This window comes from Malania oleifera, chromosome 10 (assembly GCF_029873635.1).
Source record: "Malania oleifera isolate guangnan ecotype guangnan chromosome 10, ASM2987363v1, whole genome shotgun sequence".
NCBI classification, from domain to species: domain Eukaryota; kingdom Viridiplantae; phylum Streptophyta; class Magnoliopsida; order Santalales; family Ximeniaceae; genus Malania; species Malania oleifera.
In genome coordinates, this window is record NC_080426.1 from 30,595,772 (window position 1) to 30,615,201 (window position 19,430).

The 19,430-nt window shown below is 34.4% G+C and overlaps 1 protein-coding gene across 5 annotated transcripts in view; it reads right to left on the minus strand.

Annotated features, from left to right (window-relative positions):
- The window catches only part of LOC131165366 (uncharacterized), a 46,217-nt gene extending 30,181 nt beyond the window's left edge, over window positions 1-16,036 (minus strand). For 2 of the 5 annotated variants that reach the window (XM_058123091.1, XM_058123090.1), the window contains exons 1-7: window positions 14,492-14,606; window positions 10,187-10,498; window positions 9,988-10,065; window positions 9,679-9,799; window positions 9,512-9,576; window positions 9,272-9,385; window positions 8,046-8,120 (exon numbers count right to left, since the gene is read on the minus strand). In XM_058123091.1, coding sequence (XP_057979074.1) covers window positions 8,046-8,120; window positions 9,272-9,385; window positions 9,512-9,576; window positions 9,679-9,799; window positions 9,988-10,032 — 420 coding nt within the window. In that variant the 5' untranslated portion in view covers window positions 10,033-10,065; window positions 10,187-10,498; window positions 14,492-14,606. Of the gene's footprint in view, window positions 1-8,045; window positions 8,121-9,271; window positions 9,386-9,511; window positions 9,577-9,678; window positions 9,800-9,987; window positions 10,066-10,186; window positions 10,499-14,491; window positions 14,626-15,843 lie in introns of those variants that run through there. The other 3 variants (XM_058123089.1, XM_058123088.1, XM_058123092.1) reach the window with 2 other exon arrangements.
- Window positions 16,037-19,430: the final 3,394 nt, after the last annotated feature.

A 19,430-nucleotide genomic window follows, 5' to 3' on the forward strand; every position in this document is an offset into this window, starting at 1 on the left:
ATGAATCTAAAACCTTCCCAGCCCATATCCACATACTCACTCCAAGACTCCCTCACCAAAGGCTAAAAATTTTCGCAATCCAGCCACATCTTTTCAAACCTAAAGGGGTAGGGCCCTAAGACACCTTCCTAGATTTCGACAGAATAGGAAAGTGGTCAAAGATGGCTTTAGGAAAAGTGACTTGGGAAATATAGCCTCCCACTCGCTAAAGTACAGGAACTTATCAAGTCTACTAGCCACAGCCCTAGCCCCACGCACCAGCCCTGAAAATTTCACTTTACTCAAAGGAATATCCCTCAAGCCACTCTCCCTAATAAATAAATCAAATTTCTGCCTTGTTGGGTTAACCCTTCCTTCCCCCTTCTTTTCCCGATGAAACCTCACTGCATTGGAGTCACCCCCCATGATCCACTTAGGGGAGCAAAAGCCAAAAACAGAGTAAAGCTTGTCCCAAACAGAGCTCTTAAAGCAAGCCTAAAAGGACCATAAACTGAAGAAACCCACCATTGACCCCGTTCTCTCACATATAACAAAACAGAAAAAGAAAAGAAAGCCTCTAGGCTGTCCACTTTGGAGATAATACGAGTGTACCACAACACAAGAATGCCCCCCACTGACCCCCAATAGGATACAAAGACACAATCCTTATTACACCCTTCCCAAATTCCCCTAACAACCTCCCCATTGACTAATTCAAGCTTAGTCTCCTAAATCAAAACAATATCAAGAGAACTCCTAAGCAAAACCTCCCTAACCAAACTTTTCTCCCTAACATCCTCAAGACCCCTAAAATTCCAACTGACAATCTTCATAATCTGACTCGTTTACTGCCTCTCCAAATACCCTTTCCACCCCCATAATTGATGTCAGAAATCATATTCTTTTAACTCACCTTCTTTTTTGTCCTCTAGTATGCTTTAGGACTCAATCCCAATCCCGCCTCAACTCCAACAAGGCTCACAAGTTTCAAACCAAGTCATTCTGGAGTTTGTTTAGGTCTCCATCATCTCTCTCACCACCCCCTAAGCCAAGAGCAGAGGCATTACCTTGAGAAGGTGAAGAAGGAAAGAATTGGTGGAAAAGGAGTCCTCTTAGAAGAAAAAAAATCTACTAATAGGTTCATTGCAAAGAGAAGAAAGTCTAAACAAATGAAGCATCATCAACTCCAGCAAGCTCTCACCAACCTAAGCAATCCTCCCAAAAACGAACATCATTGCTATTACCCACTTTGAAATGGGTGAGTGGAAAGAAAATACTAGCAACTTGAGACACAAATATCCTGGGGCTAGCAAGAGAAACAAAGCCACTTCCTCTAGAGCTGAAACAGGTGCATTGAAATAAAATACTAGCAACTTGAGACACAAACTACCAAGGGCTAGCATGAGAAACAAAACCACTTCCTCCAAAGTCCTACCCATTCCTATGAACCCCATAATTTTAATCACCTTGTGCCGAACTAAGGAGTTTACCTCTAAAGGGAACCTCCATAACCATTTCCAAATTAAAGAGATGTTTTTGGAAACCACATTCCCATGGCCCACACCCCCCCCACCCCCCCCCCAAAAAAAAACCCATCAGGCCACCCCCTAGGGATCTAATTTGGCCACTTCCTTCTAAGTCCTACCCATTCCTATGAACCCCATAATTTTAACCACCTTGTCCCACAAGGACTAAGGAGTTTACCTCTAAAGGGAACCTCCACAACCATTTCCAAATTAAAGAGATGTTTTTGGAAACCACATTCCCATGGCCCACACCCCCCCCCCCCCCCAAAAAAAAAAAAACATCTAGCCACCCCCTAGGGATCTAACTTGGGTATACTAACAACCTCCTAGGCCCCATCTAACAAGGTGATCTCTCTTATTCTCCCCAAAAACACCCAACCAAAAGAAAGATTCTCTTGAATTTAAGGTTTCAACATCAAAATCTAAAGGTTTTAAGGTGACAAAACCATCCGAATTTGTTAATTAGGTGAATGGTCCTAGGCCCCACCTAACAAGGTGATCTCTCTTATTCTCCCCAAAAACACCCAACCAAAAGAAAGATTCTCTAGAATTTAAGGTTTCAACATCAAAATCTAAAGGTTTTAAGGTGACAAAACCATCCGAATTTGTTAATTAGGTGAATGGTAAGAGCTATTTACTTATTTATTCAATAAGAAAATAATTATATTTATAACCAAGGGGTAAGCAAAAGTAAATTTTTTCAGATTGGCTCAATTCTCTATAAAAAAAAAAGGTTTAAAACCCATGAACTCTACTAACGCACATGAGTTGGATGGATGCTTATGGATTGGGTGACTTACCAATCAATTTGAAAGAAAGTTTTACAAGACAACTACAAGACCAGCTAAGTTTCATCTCACAAAATGCTCTGAAATAACATTTGTCCCCATATTGAGAGAGTAGACTACTTTGTTGTTCTCCCTCCAAAAAAACTCCTATATTATTTAGATTACCCTCACAAAACTAATGTTAAGTGGGATTAAAGTGAATAAATGCAATAAAGCATCTTGCATGTGTTATCAACCATCACCACTAATAGTTTCATTTAGTTTTTCTTAAAGATTAAAAATAATGAACGTGGACAAGAGAAATGAATAAACATTCCATAATTCCATTTTTTTTTAAAATAAAAAATAAAAAAGGTCTATTACAAGTGTTAGATTACCACTTTACCTAAAATCTTAAGCTGCTAGGTTGTGGGCCAACAACGTATATCAAGCTTTAACACTCCACTGCACTTGCAGCCCAACAGCCCGTGGAGAGATAAACACAAAATAGACTACACCCATTACAGGGAATACAACATTTTCTTTAAACACCACAAAATAAATGCAGGCAATGAGATTAGAACCCAAGACCTCCTAGTAACCAGCTCTAAGGCAATGTTAGGTTACCACTTTACCTAAAGCTTAAGCAGTTAGGTTGTGAGCCAAAACTGAATACCAAGATTTAACAAAAAGAAATCAAAATTACAATTAAATGAGGATAAGAAATACCCCAAGAAAAAAGTGAAATGGAAAGTGGGAAAAAAAAACTAACAAATTACCTCAAAACCGGTTTCCAATCCCTTTGAATATTATACAGAAAAAGACCCCCAAAACCATTGAAAGAGCAAGCCAAAAAAGAAGCAAGAAAAATAATTCTCTCCCAAAGCAATCTTGAAGAAATCTTTTGATCTTTAAAAACTTTAGCACCCCTTTCCAGCCAAAGCAACCACAATGTTGTAAAAAAAGCAGAGTCCCAAAATATCCTTTCCCTCTCCTTCTCAAAACCCCATAACTTCACCTTCGAAAAATCCCAAATTGTAGTTGGGGCCACCCAAAACTCACCATAGTACGAAATCAAATTGTTCCACATGCATCTTGCTACCTTAAAATGATGAACAAATGACTAATAGTTTCATTAGACTGATTGCACAGCAATACAGCATAGTCTGGACTAAGGGCTTTGTAAGGCCTCCTGAATTGTAGCATATCATTTGTGCTGATCTTGCGTATCGGGACTTCCATTTCTTCAAGAGCCTCAATGAGAGAGAGATAGAAGAGCTTACGAAAACACACTGTTCCACATGCATCTTGCTACCTTAGAATGATGAACAAATGACTAATAGTCTCATTAGATTCATTGCACAGCAATACAACATATAAATGTCAGAACTAAGGGCTTTGTAAGGCCTCCTGATTTGTAGCATATCATTTGTGTTGATCTTGTGTCTTGGGACTTCTATTTCTTTAGGAGTCTCAATGAGAGAGAGATAGAAGAGCTTCCTTGCCTACTGAGCATTCTGAATTCATTCATTCCCAAAACCAGGGGGAATAGTAGGCTTAGATAAGGGACTCTTTGGGTTCATTCTCTCCAAAATCCCTTTTTGTTCATCTGACCAAACCTATTATTCGCAGTCCTTTTCATCTCAATAAAATAGTGTGGAAGGCTGCTGCTCCTTTTAAGATTCAAGCTTTCATATGGGCTTTGGCTCTCAACAGGGTTAATACAAATGACTTGCTTCAGATTAGGAGGCCTTATAAGGTCCTCAGTCCTGATGTCTGCTTGATGTGTAGCAAGGAAGGTAAGACTAACTGTCATTTATTCCTACATCGTGAAATGGCAAGGGCGCTGTGGAATAATTTGTTTGGGTGGCTCCGAAGATGACTTATGATTTCATAACGATACAGTTTTGGGGCTTCTGAAAGAAGAGAAGAAAGAAAAGGTTTTGGTTTTATGTTGTTTTTTCTATATTGTGGACTCTTTGGCTTGAAAGGAATGCTAGGATATTCAAAGATCAGAAGACTCCAATGCATTAGATTTGGGAGAAAGCTTCCTTTTTGGCTGCATTTTGGACTTATTCTTTTGGAGTTTTTAGGGTATCTATCTGTCTAACATCCAAAGCAATTGGACGGCAGCATTGATGTAAACACTTTGTTTCTTTTTTCCTTTTGATTTTGTTGTGGCGGAGGATGGCTTGTCCTCTTTTTCCTGTAACTTTTTTTGTTTTCTTGCATTTTTTTTTATCTTCCAAAAAAAAAAAAAAAATGAAGGCCTGGACTTTAAAAGGAATCTTTGCTTTCCAAACAGCTTTGCATAAGGGGAAAGAGCTAGGATTTGTGGATTTTGTGAGACTGGAAAAGAACACTTCGAAGAGAAAGACCCTGAAGTATCCCCAATCCAAAGCCTCATAGTCCCCTGGGAATTTGGCACGAAAGAATCCATCACACCCAGTAAAATAGTTAACTCACCAATCTCTCTTTCATTGTGACTCCTAAAAGAAACGAAAATCCCAAAGAAAGAGAGCCCCCCTCAAAAGAATAAAAAGCTGAAACTGGTGCATTGTGAACAATAGAAAATCTAAACAAATGCGACATTAACAACTTTATCAAAGACTCATTGACCCAAATGTCCTCCCAGAATTGAATTTTGTCCCCATTACCTACTTTAAAACGAGTGACAGGAAAGAAAAGACTAGCAACCTGGGAAACAAAATTCCAAGGACTTGCATGAGTGGCAATACCACTCCCTTTGGAATCCGATTTATTCATATGTATTCTGTATTTACTCTTTATTACCTTGTGCCTCAGGAAATTAGATTCTAAGGGAACTGCCATAACCATTTCCCTATTAAGGATATGTTGTTAGAAACCACATTACTACAAATCCCCCTCTGACTTAGGCCTCTTAACAACACGTCAACACCCCAACTAACTAAATGGTCCCTCTTATTCTCACGAATACCCAACCACAGGAAATATCTTATAATCTTCTCCATCTTCCCAACCACCCTAGAGGGATTTTTGAAAAGGGATAGAAAATAAATAAGAATATTACCTAAAGAGGCACTAATGAGAGCGATTCTACCCCCTTAGTGAAAGAAAAGCTCGCTTCCATCCCTCTAATATTTTCCCCACTCTCTCAATCACCGGGACCCAAAAAACATCTGATAAAGGGTTAACCCCTAAAGGAAGACCAAGATAAGACAAAAGCCAAACGAAGATAGAACCTTCTGGAATTTCACAGCATCATTCTCAAGAAACAACCGAACAAGATAGGATCTTCGGCAAACTGATGATGAGACACCTCCACCCCCTCCCCTCCTATAGACAAGCCCCTAATAACCCCCAAGTCCTGGGCTATAAATTATCCCTCAAAGAACATCTACAACCACAGCGATTTGCCTTAACCCTCGTGAAACACCAAACCAATCCCTCGGCTGCCCATTAACAATCACTGACATAGTAGTATTAGTAGAGCTGAGACACCCTCAAATCAACTAGCACCAAAGATTCCCAAAACCTTCTTTCAGTAGAACTCCAAAAATACCCAATTGAAGATTCCCATAACCTTTTTTCTTGTAGTTTCTTCAATAAAAACCCCCAATTGACTATGTCATATGCTTTTTCAAAATCCAATTTAAAAATCATTCCCTTTTTACATCTCCTCCTTGCATCCTCTACCACCTCATTTGCTACCAAAAATGCATCTAAAATTTGTCTATCTTTCACAAAAGCAAATTGGGCCAAAGACACCGTATCTACCAACACCTCTCTCAACCTCCTCGAAAGGACCTCAGAAAGCGCCTTATAAACACCAATGACCAAACCTTTTTTTTTTTTTATAATAAATGAAGATATATTAAGAAAGAGAATGTACAATCATAGCGAGGATACTAACTCCTCTAAAAGAAAAATAAAAATAAAAATAAAAAGCAAAGAACAAACAAAAAAGAATAAAACTAGTAAAAAAATAGAATAAAATCTAAAAATAAAAAATAAAAATAAAAAATAAAAATAAAAAACTGAACCTATCCAAGGAAGACCCTCTTTAATCCTTTCCCATCATAGTTCACCAAACACTTCAAATTCGCTAATTCCCTCTTACCCTTTTTCGCCTTAGATTTACCACCATCAAGCCTAACTTCATTTCCTCCATGATCAAACAATGTGAGGCCCAAGCTATCCAACAAATTTTGAGTTTGAATGTCTTTCTCAGCAGACTCTTGAACTGGATTAGGCAGAATTCCATCTTTTACCTTCAGCTCCCTTGTAGATACATCATCCTCAAAAATATTAAATCCATCTAAATCTTCTAGAGGAGGAAGACATACATAAGATAAATCCCCAAGAAAATCATTAGAAGAGTCAAAAAAAATCCTTGCTACTCCCAAATTTGATCCAAAAGTAAACCCTTGTCACATTCAAATTCACTAGCACCTACACTATTGTCCTCTCAAACATCCCTCCATCTTATACTATCCTTACTTGTATTAATCCTCTCGACACTTGACTCCTCCATGATACTTAAACACCTTTAGAATCTCTCTTAAGATTTTTTCCTTTTTTTTTTTGGTCACCAATGACCAAGCTAATAGGCCAAAAATCCTTAACCACCCTGGACCAATCCTTTTTTGGGATGAGAGTAATGAAAGTAGAGTTGATACCCTTACACACCACTACTCCCCTATGAAACTCCTCATAAAACTTCATAATGTCCTGATTCAACACTTCCCAACTATCCTGAAAGAAAGCCATTGCAAAGCCGTCAGGACCTTATCTCTATCCATAATTCCATATTTTAATCATTAATTATGGAATATAGCAGCAACAGCAGCAAAAAGCTGGAAGTCCAACAATCATGGCTGGCTATGTGAATTTTCTTCTGCCATTCTACTCAATCTAGTGCAATGTCCACTGGAAGTTGTTGGAAATAATAAAATTATGGTATATATCAGTGTTTTAAAAGGCTCAATCGAGGCTCGCCTCAAGGCAAAGCATGCTGAAAATGCCTTGAGGCTCAATCTAAAATACCAAATTCCAAAAAGGCTAACGCGTTACATGTTGAGGCTTACACATTTTTACAAAAAGCACGCCTTTTGCGCCTTTTTAGCTGAGCCTTACACATTTTGGGCGTGTGATTTTCAAGTTAGAATTGGTTAGAAAATTTTAACTATATATTTGTACAAAAGGAATGTCATAATATGAGTTTATTTGTAAAACTCTTGAACCTCAACCTTTCCAAAATAACTGGATTTATATCTTACGTCATGAAAATAGTTTGAACTTTGTAATGGTATAGCTATCACTTGTCATGATTTATGTTATATTCAAGTTAGCAATTTTTGAATGGCCAACAAGTATTTTTCGAAGTACATCTAGTTTTTCTTTTTTACATTATATTTGTGATTTTCTTAATTTTTACTTTATTTTAAATATATTTAATTTATTTAACAAATTTTTATCTTAAAAAATAAATTCTCAAAAGACTTACGCCCCAACGCCTTAAGGCTAACGCCTCGCCTTTTAAGGGTTAAAATGCCTCGCCTTACGCCTTCGCCTTTTAAAACATTGGTATATATTGGAAAAAAAAAAAAAAAAAAGGGGGCCTAAAGTCAGCACATAATTCATTGTTTTTTATGTTAAAATACCTTAAAAGATCACTTCAATGATGCTATTTAGCACGTCATTATGGCATTCACATTTTTGCAGACCATTTCATCCAATGACCCCAAACCAGCATTTTTCATAGCACTAAATTTTGGACCAAAATTCCAACCTTTGCACACAGAGAGGCATGTTCCTTTCCAACAGATACCACCTTCTTCCTTAGAGTATCTACCTTCCCCAAGACCTGCCAAATCATAAGTAGATACACGTTTAGTGAATAAAACACAATACATTTCTATACTGATGGCAAGAATCAAGGTCTAAGTTTCGATTTCAACTCAAATATCGAAGCTCCAAAAGTACAGAAATTTTGATTTCGATTTCAATTTGAAAAAATAATGGAAATCAATAGTAAAGCATGGGATTCTTTTGTGAAACTTTAGAAATGGTCAATAGATGTAATAATATAAGTTTTAGGACTAATAGATTACAAGTTAAATACATCTATATTGTGTATGAGGTTGGAAAAGTTGTTATATAATTTGTGTATCAAACAAATTTATAAGATAATGTGCGGTAAACATATTCAGCTAATACAAATGAAATTCCTAAACCATTTAAATATTAGTTATTATACAAATAATGATAATTTAGACATGAATGGTTAGATAAAAAATGTTGTTGTATGTTTTTTTTTTATATAATTTCAAACACCCTCGTAATAATCTTATACAAATAAATTCCTAAAACAATTTAATTATTATTTATTATACAAATAATGATAATTTAGACATGAATGGTTAGATAAAAAATGTTGTTGTAAGTTTATTTTTTTCATATAATTTTAGATACCATTGTAATAATGTTTTTGTTTTAATAAAAATGAGAGAGAAATTTCACTTCGCTCCTAAATCCCTTATTTGAATTCTGAGGAAAGTCTATAGCTAAAATTTCGACAAGTTTTGCTAAAATTTCGAGATTTCGTGAAATTTCAAATGATTCGTTAAAATTTTGATGGAAATTATGTAAAACGGGAATCAACTACCATTTTGATTTTGAGGGTGAAGGAATTCAGAAATTTCAACAAGTTCGTGGAAATTTAAGAACATGGTAAGAATAGATGAATTTAAGAATATTTGCTGTAAGTTCCTAACTTTTAACATGTAAAAACAACAGTTGAACCACATGTAAATACAACAATTGAACCACCAACTCACCAAGACCTTCACAAATACACATGCATAGTTCCAAAACTAGATTGAACTTGTGGACATTTAAATATTATCAAAGTTATAGTGTTAATGATTCTGCTGCAACATCAGCACTCCTTTCAGAAGTTGTGAGTGCACTATAATTCCTTCTAAGAATGAACACATTGAATCATCCACAATTTACCTCTTCATAATTTCCATCCCCAAGAGTCAACTCAATAAGTGATCGCTCATAAGGGTGCAAATATTTCTTTTTTGGGAAGTTCTCGTTGTAAGTTCTTAAGGGAACAGCTAGTTCCTGAAGATGGAAGCAGAAGATAAGATTTTGGCTTCAGTTTGTTCACAAGTTCATATGAACATTCCAACATGAACTGAGAACTTGTACATTTGGCTAACATAATAAATGCTAAAGTTAAGATCTTACTTTCATCAGCGCATCAAGTTGCTTTGCAGCTTTATTTTTCACCCTCTTTGCAACATTGGCAATTCCTATCAAACAAATAAATCAAATAGCACATTTCAGTTCAACAAACAAAAAATGCAAACCATTATTGCAAATTGTGAAATTGAACAAACTGCATGATCAAATACCCTTTGTAGGTGAGACCCTCTTAGCCTTCCTCAGTGCTGAATAAAGAATATCAACAGATGGCATCACCATGGGAAGTTTTTGAAAAGCACCAACAGTTTCAAGTTCAACTGATTCTCTATCCTAGAACCACATTTATAAATCAGATAGAAAAGCATGTTATTTACTAGCGACAAAAAAGCATTTACAATATAGGAAAAATGATGTCCACGAAACCATTAAAGAACCCTAAAATTCTGCAAAGTAAATTTTTCAAAAAGACAAAAAACCAAACCCTTCAGAACTCTCAGGATAGAACATTAGAAAAACACCTTATGGCAAGAAGCCCTAACAATTCCACACTTGTTCTTTTTCATCTAAAATATACACTTTCTCCCAGCCATTTACTTCTGTTACATAGACAACAAATTATATTACAACAAAAGAGAAATAAGAGAACATAAAAAAGGGAGAATGAGGCATCCTCCAATAAAAAAGAAATAAAGCACAAAAGAACCAAAAAGGAATTACTGGATAGCTACTGAAGTATTACTATCTCGTCCCTCTGCAAATCAGTTGAACAAATTCCTCTAAAACAACCATCATTGGAAACCAAAGTGACACCAGGGACACTACCCTATCCCATAAGGAATCACCAGAAAGAGCAGAATCCTTGAACATTCTAGCATTGAGCTCCAATTAAAGGCACCAAATTGCTGCAAGCATAGAGCTTTCCACGGTTCCTTCCTCTCCATCCCTTTACCAAAACAACTAAAAGAAATAGCACACAATTCCTGCAAAGAAGGGGGGCAAACTCACTGCTCCCCAAAAACACCAAACAACCTGTTCCAAATCTTCCACAAAAACAGGCAATGAGAAAACAAATGAGAGGCAGTTTCACCATTCTAATAACACAGCAAATAACAGGAGACAAAACTTTATTTGGCCTTATCTTCTGAAGGAGAGCATTTGTATTATTAATCCTTTCAAGGGCTGCAATCCACATAAAAGACTTGATTTTGGAGAAACCATAGGTCCCATTTACTTTCCGAAAGGAGTTTTCATTTTCCATTTTTAGTTTTCCAAAGAATTATTAAAATTTGGCTTATTTTTCAAATTTTCAAGATTCTATTAAAAATGTAGAAAATAAAAGATTTGCTTCCTTGTGCAAAACAATTTTCGTTTTTTTTTTTCTATCTTTCAAAATAATTACAAAAAAGACGCATTGTTTTCCAATTTTTCAAATAATACACCTGAAATTAGAAATCTAGAAAACAATAAGAAGATTTTTTTCAACTTTCCTATACAAATCGGGAAAATTGGAAAAGAAGGTGGCATTTTTGTAATTATTGGAAAACTAGAAAATGGAAAATAAAACAATTTTCCACAAGTGAATAGTGCCAAAACTTTTTATCTGGCAACCTCCAATAAAAGTACTTTGGGTATCAGAGACAATGTAAGCTAACACTCCATAGAAAGAACCTTAGCCATAATCAGTAGCAGCCAACTAATAGGCCTAAAAATCCCTAATCTTAATAGATCAATCATTCTTAGGCACCAGGGTTATCCAAGTAGAATACTCCTCCTAACCAGGATAACTAGGGTGATTGGCTTTCTGTTTTCTATTAATTTTTTTTTATTGGTTCGTTGTTCTTTATTTTGGTCACAGGCTTAATTCCAAAATATATATATAATCCAGAAACAATTTCTTTTTCCTTACGGCAGAAAATAAAAAGCTATATTGCAAAAACACTGAGGCATCATCTGGTATAAAGAAGCAAAGAACCAAAAAAATAGTAATTAGAGAATACATAAACTAAGCATAAAATAAAAACTCTCAAAAATAATTTTCAGTTGGTCACCCCCTCATTACATTTCACAATTAAATATTTCAAAAAAACAAAAAACAAAAAAACAAATTGAATGCTGCAGAGAGGACTCTATTTTCAAAGATCCATCGATTTCTATCTTTCCAAAGACACCAACAGATTGCTAACATAGGCAATCCCTCCAACAAGACTGCCTTGTAGCTCGCAAGGCTTCAAGAAACCACATAAAAAATATCAAGTTTATATGCTCTAGTAACCCATTTGCTGAATCTTGGTCTGTCCCTATGAGTCATTCTTCTATGAAAGTCCTTAGGTTTACCTTAATAATATTTATTTTCTCATTCTTTCTGACCCAGTACTTGCACAGCCATGTCAACACCTACCTTCCTTTACGAGAAAACTTTAGCCTCGAGTAGAAAATAAGGAGAGAAGCTCAAGAAAAAGAGAACTAATGAAGCAAAGCCACCCAGCCTTGCTGCATATCAATTAAAGATACTACTCTAAAAAGGCCATCGGCAGAACAACAAAGCAACCTAAAGACCACCTTACTCTGAACCAACATGGGAAGAGTAACAATCCCTGTAAGATTTTAACATTTCTCTCCAACCATGTGGACCAAATATTCACAAGACCTCAGGTTCTTTTTTTTAATGCCAGTAACTCATGAAGAATATTCAACTTTAATTCATTCCAAAAAGAAACTCAAGAAAAAGAGAACTAATGAAGCAAAGCCACCCAGCCTTGCTGCATATCAATTAAAGATACTACGCTAAAAAGGCCATCAGCAGAACAACAAAGCAACCTAAAGACGACCTTACTCCGAACCAACATGGGAAGAGTAACAGTCCCTGTAAGATTTTAGCATTTCTTTCCAACCATATGGACCAAATAATCACAAGACCTCAGGTTTTTTTTTTTAGTGCCAGTAACTCTGAAGAATATACAACTTTAATTCATTCCAAACTCTAGCCAAAGGTAAGTAATCTAGTTTGAATAAAACTAATCAATATACCTAACCTAGGATCAACTTACCCTGGTCTCTAGGTGAATATAATCCCTATCATCAATAAAGGCTAGTTAATTGGAAGTCAAAATTGCCTTAAACTCAAACTAGTTCACAGTGTCCCCGTATTGCCTAAGGAGTGCCAAAAATAACTTACCCAAGTGAAGCCAGCTGTCAAATTTTACAAAGAAATAAAAAGAGGATCATTCATAATAACAACAAGACATGAAACAGAATACTTTTTAAGGAGGAAAAACAAAGGATAAGTTTGTCAGAGAAGGGGGAAAAAGAGGAGTATATGCTCAATTTTAGATACCAAAAACAGAGCTATATGTACTCTATTTCAATGAAGGAAACAGGAGAAAGATTTCCCATTCCTTAGCCGGAAAATATGTGGCGAGTGGCAACAAAGTGAGTATATACTCTGTACTGAACAATTAAAACAGGGTCATACATGATATGAAGGGTAAGACATGGGAGTAGTGGCAGCAGACTTGCTTTGTGAAAGATCCAATTCCAAACGAGATAAATAAATTGGGAAAGCTTTATCACTATTGAGAAGTGACACATGTGCAGAGAGTCAATAGAAAGTGTAGCTCATAAAAAATAAAACATGAAGGAAAACCAAAATTACCCTGTCACTAAGATGCTCACCTTAGGTACCTCTCACTTCTTAAAATACACTTGCCTACTCATCAAAGGGAAAAACCTCATAAAACTAGCTTTGTCTTAGCCCCTAGGCACATGGCATACCTGATGGTTACCTTTGACTACAAAAGTTACAGAGGCATAAACAGTACAACAGCTTACAAGAGGCATTTGCAATAAACTATTTGCTAGGACCTGCCGACCCATCTAGTGGGAGTTGAGGATTGTCGTTTTTGTTGTTGTTGTTGTATTTGCTAGGACCTAAAATACCTGTCCAAAAAAAATATTGATAGGACTTAACTTACTTTTCAACAGCTAACCTTGATTTTACTAGCTAAACTAGCTAAGCATATACTTCCATGATTTATAATTGTTCTAGTGTAAAGCCTATAATCTCGATAATATGCACTGCATCAGTTACTAAACTGATTAATTATAAATCCTAATCACAGATGCCTCCTTCTTAAAGATTGAAAATTAAAAAGAATAAAAATTTACAAAAGAACTTATAATCCTACACATAAGATTGCCATTAACCACATTTATATATTCTCCAAAAAACTCATTAGTTACTCGCATAAGATTTCCCTTAAAAGCATCCATATCTCTTCCCAAAAAAGTTAGTCATATAACCAGAACATATACCCCAAGCTTCATCTCCACATATTGCTTCACAGTCCAAACCACCTTTACATATTTGAGAGGTCTCTCTATGAAGTACTCTCACTATCAGACATGAGAGGCTAAAAACCAACCCCTCCTAAGTTGACCCTCTAATAAAAAAGAATTTCAATAGGATGCCGACAGAGTGCTTGATATTGTTGTCTTCACTTGTTCATCCTCATAAATTCAGAAGCTATAGAATTTGGCCATCCACATGTTTCTGTCATCTTATGAGTCACTTACTTTAGCCACAAAGGCCATAACTTCTTCCCCTTTTGCTCAAACTCCCTACGTAAGCATTTTGTTTCAAGATGACCACCCCACCGTAGGGAATTCTAGTAAAACCTCTTTTTCACACCCATTAACTCAAAATCTTCTCTCTTCCATGTCTTCAACTTCTTTTCAATGACTTTTTCAGCTTCTTCGCTGAAGTAACTGCATGTTTAGTACACAAGATGGAATGGAAGGGGCAGAATGAAATCAAATAAGTGAATTGTTGCAAATGCATAAGGTGTCCCTCATAAATACATAACTAAAAGCCGTAATAATTTAGATGAGAAAGCATGGGGAAAATAAAAATGTAAATAGTAGTAAAAGCAGTGAACTTAAGTAGGTTCACAACAAAAGTCAATGTCTCATCCTTCCCTCAAGAAATCCCTTATACTAAATTAATAATACTTATACGAGGACTACCTTCTCTTTCTTCTGTTGTTTAGTTCCATCAGTGGGTACATAGCTTCCCTTCACAACTTCATATGTCATAGTCTGCAGTTTCTTACAAAAGCACATGACAGGGTAGATTTCTTCTCCAGGTAGCATATGTCGACCTGCATTCAGGGCAGCGTATGTATATTGGAAAAAGTGTTATCATCACACCAGTAGAATTTTAATTTGTGAAGTGTATGTCTGCTGCATACTCATGTGTTCACGTACAGATGTGTATAAACACAGAAACAATTTTAGCACCCACTTAGTCATGGAAAACAGTTTTCATTTTCCATTTTAGTTTTCCAAAAAATTACGAAAAAGTTAGCAAATTTTTCATTTTTATAACATTTATGTAAAATAATGGACAACAATAAACAGTTTTGGCAATATTTACTTGTGAAATTAATTCTCATTTTCATTTTAAATTTTTCAAAAAATTACAAAAATGTCATCTTGTTTCCCAAATTTCTAAATTTATAGAGAAGTTGGAAAACATCTTTTCATTATTTTTCTAGATTTCTAACTATTCCTTTACATATGGGAGAATGAAATTCAGATATTGGACTTTGTGTGGATTATGCATAGAGTTTCTTCTTAATCAACACAAATCCAAATTCAAACCCCCAAAATCCATGATTCTGAATATTATCTTATATAAATTTTGGAAAATTGAAAAATAAGTTATCTTTTTTTTTTTTTTTTTAAATCTAGAAATAGAAAATGAAAATTTGTTTTGCACATTTAAACAAACTCTTCATTTTCTATCTTTTCAATAGAATCTTGAAAATTTTAAGAATAAGCTAAAACTTTTATAATTCTTTGAAAAACTAAAGATTAGAAAATGGAAAATGGTTTCCGCAACTAGGCGAGCCCTTAGTATTTACTACAAAATTAACATAAAGATGGAAGAACGAAACACGGAAAGAGAAAGTTGCATTTGACAGGGGGAGTTTGAATTTATAAACTAAAAGAAACTTAAAAAAATTGATAAACTAGCTGGATGAAAAATTGTAATAACTAAAATATATATAAATGAAGATAGTTGAAGGCCGTACGATAGGCAAAATGCAAGGCCAAAACATGAAATATCTCAAACCCGCGTAAATTTCTAAGGGATAAACCAGATTTTGACATGAGTGCTCTACCAAATAAATGCATATATGAATATCAAAAAAATATATTAATGTAAGTAGAAAATTGTATAATAGAATTTAAGTGTGCCAGCATTTTTTTTCATATGTAATAAGTCCATGTAATCACAGAATATAATTCAGGATGAACTCATTCATGAAAAGAAAAAAAGACGAGAGAGAGAGAGAGAGAGAGAGATAGCGAACCTTTAGCCAAGTTGGAGCTTCTCAGTAGAAGTTTGGTTGAAGGAAGCTGCCATAGCTGTATGACATTAGAACCTCCGCTCATCAACATCTCCCTCACTCTCTCTCTCTCTCTCTCTCCCCCTCACAATGGTTCGGGTTTTTGGCCCCGAGGTTTGTTCTCTCTACAACATTCTTCTAGGAGTTCAACGAGTCCGGACTCACTGGCTTCCCAAGCGAGTTTTCACCTGTCCGACTCACAGTACGGGGTTGACAAAATTAAAAACAATTTAACATGTGTTTGAGGGGAGAGATTGAAATATTTATGTAAATTTAGATAAAATGTAATAAAAAACTATATTAAATTTTATTTAATATTAAAAAATTTTAATTTTAAATCTAAAATTTATCCTCTTAAATATAAATAATATTTTTTAAAGATTTCATTCATAAAAATCGTATGTTTGTCTCTGAAAAATATTTTGTTTGATTCGTATTATAAAACCTTTTAACCATAAATATTTATTTGATTAATTGTGAAATTTTTTATAGATATATTTAAAATTATCATTATACCCTTTGACATTTGTATAGTTAATAAATTAAAAATTAATTGAAACATAATAATTATATATATTTATATATATATATAATTAAATAGATATCCTAAAACTTTACACAATTATAAATTTAAAAAAAATTAATACCTAGTATTCTAATTAACCAAAATAATAGGACAATAATTTTAGTTATTACAGTATGTTGCTATAATATAATAATAATGTTTTATAAGGCTGGGTCAAGGAATTAAGGTACACATTGAGGCTAGCCAACCAAGATTAATAATAATGGTTAGGAAATTTAATTACTCATTCATATAAAATGAATGTGGCAGTATAAGTAATCTCCAAAACTCTTTAATTTCAACTTGCCCAAAATAATTAAGAGTTGCATCTTAAATCTCAAAAATAATTTGAATTTCTTGTCATGGTTTACTTAATCACTAATAAGTTGTTCAAAATCATATGAATTTTTTTACTTCTTATTTTTCTTTATTTTTAAAGTATTTATAATTTATTTACATACTTTTATATAGAAATAAAATTCTCAAGAAGTTTTAGACCTCAATGCTTCAAGGCTTATGCCTCATCTGTTAAGGGTTAAAATTCATCAGGGCATTGTTTCTGAAAACATTATAAATTATTAATAATTTTATTTTTTTGTTAATAATTTGTTGTTTTGAATACTATAATAGCTCGTAATAATACTAAATATTAAGGCATTGGTGTCCAATTGACCAAAATAGTGAGGGCAAGTCAATCCCAAAAGCAGGAAACTTACCTTTCGAGAAAGATGAGAATGTGATGCCCATATTTTATAAGAATCTTCCATTCTCATAAAATTTAAGATTCTAGCCATGTCAAATTTTTAAATCAAAACAAAATTTGTATAAAATGCAAATATAGTTGTATGTTGTGCGTTGGTTTATATAAATTGTATTAAAAAGAATCCCAAAACCACCAACATCACCCAATTTTTTAAAGTAGAACAAAAGAAAAATAGGTAAATAACCTCTTGCAAAAATGCAAGATAAGGTTGTGTACTATAAACTCATTGTGATCCATCCATTTTTTAGACCCCGCATACGCGGGAGCTTTGTACACCGGGCTGCCTTTTTATAGAAGTCCCAAAAAAAATTCAAAAATTATATTGTATAATGTTTTAGAAGATGCATAGAATGCATTAGTACTTATCACAAGATCACAGCAACAATCTCATGAGAGGAAATCTAGCAAAGTAAAGTGGCACAGAGCATTTTGTAAAAGTTCATGTGAATAATCAGGTATTTGGAATAATTATCGAATGTTGTCTATGTGGCAAAGAAAAATGAATAATAATAATAATAATAATAATAATAATAATAATAATAATAATAAGTATTTACTGTCCATTACAATCTTACTAATCGATGGGGCTTTTGAGGTATGAGATGTTTTAATAACCAAGTTTTTATAGCTAAGCAAGTTGTTTATAAAACAACATTAAAATGTCCTTATTCTATTGGCATATTCGAATCGGTGGTAACGTCTTCCGGTTAAAGAATGTCAAGGTCACTCATCAAAGAGTTATAAACATAATTTTCCATAGCATATGAGGCAAATTCAAGGAAGTCAATATCGATGACATGATAGTAAAATATCAAACTTTTGCAGATTGTATCAAATTAAAACATAGTTACAAGATTTGAAAGAGCTTTTGAGGTTGTGTAGGTATTCCTAGGTTTTTAATTCATAATAGAGGAATTAATATGGATAGAATAAAGCTCAAACTATTATAATGGCTCAGCGTTGTGCTAACAAGAAAGAATTGTAAAGATTATTGGGAAGTGTGAATATGTTACATCATTTTTTTTTTTTTTTTTGAATATAACATGAAAACAAGAGCCTTTGCACATTTATCAAAGCTTGAGTCTTATAAAGAAATCAAATGGCAAACAAAAATCCAAGAAGAGGCCTTCAAGAAGCTTAAAGCTATCTTTCAAAAATTCAAATGTTGATACCTTCGATATATGGAAAACCCAATGAAATTGTATAGATATGTTATAGAGCTATCCATAAGAAGCATGCTTGCACATGACAATGTGGAAGGTGTAACATCCCGAACCCTTAAATCTGGGTCCAGCGCATTATACCTGATAAAATCTCTAATAATCCATAATCAATATATACGCAGCGGAAAACATAAACATAATCTCCCAATTATAATACCAAAGTTTTCTAAAATCTATTTATAATCCATAATAAATTATCCATCACCTACATTTCCATAAATACATAACTCTCAAAACAATTCAATATTTTCACAATCATTCCTTACTCAATAGCCTTGAAACATAAAAACATAAAACATAAATATTTACATTCCCCAAAATTAACGTAGAAATATACCCTTTTCTTTTTCTATTTCTCAATAATGCTATAAAAATCTCGAGCTCTCAAAGCTCGACCTCGAGGATGTCCTAAAAAAGAAATACATTTATATTTGGGTGAGACAAATCTCAGTAAGGGAAGAAACAATATATTAAACTCAGTGTGTGACCATCATGAGATTATACATATCATTTTATAATATTTGCAAATCATTAACATAATACTAAAAGTCATTTTCTGAACCTAACAATCACATGCAAAGGTTTACCCACGAGATTACCCAAGGATAGGGGTGATTACCCGCCCATACAAGTAGCACCCCTCTGCTCTGATACTTAGGTAACTCGAAGGTCACTACTGAAGCATACCAGAGCACTCACCTTACTCAGTAAGCCCTCAAGTGTTAACTTGATCTCGTACTCACGCATTCAACAACAGTTTACCGGCAAATGCCCTAAGGATAGAGAATTCTACCCACTCATACAAGTAGGTTCCCTCTACCCTAGTGCGTTATGCAGCTACTGCTACATCTGAAGCTATTAATGCACTCGCCTTACTCAACAAGCCCTCAGGCGAAGAGTGCGCCCCGCCTAAACGTAACATGTTCTACATACATAAATACTTCTAATATCATAATACATCATTCTTTCCATCGCTATTCAATTATTCACATTCTTTCAT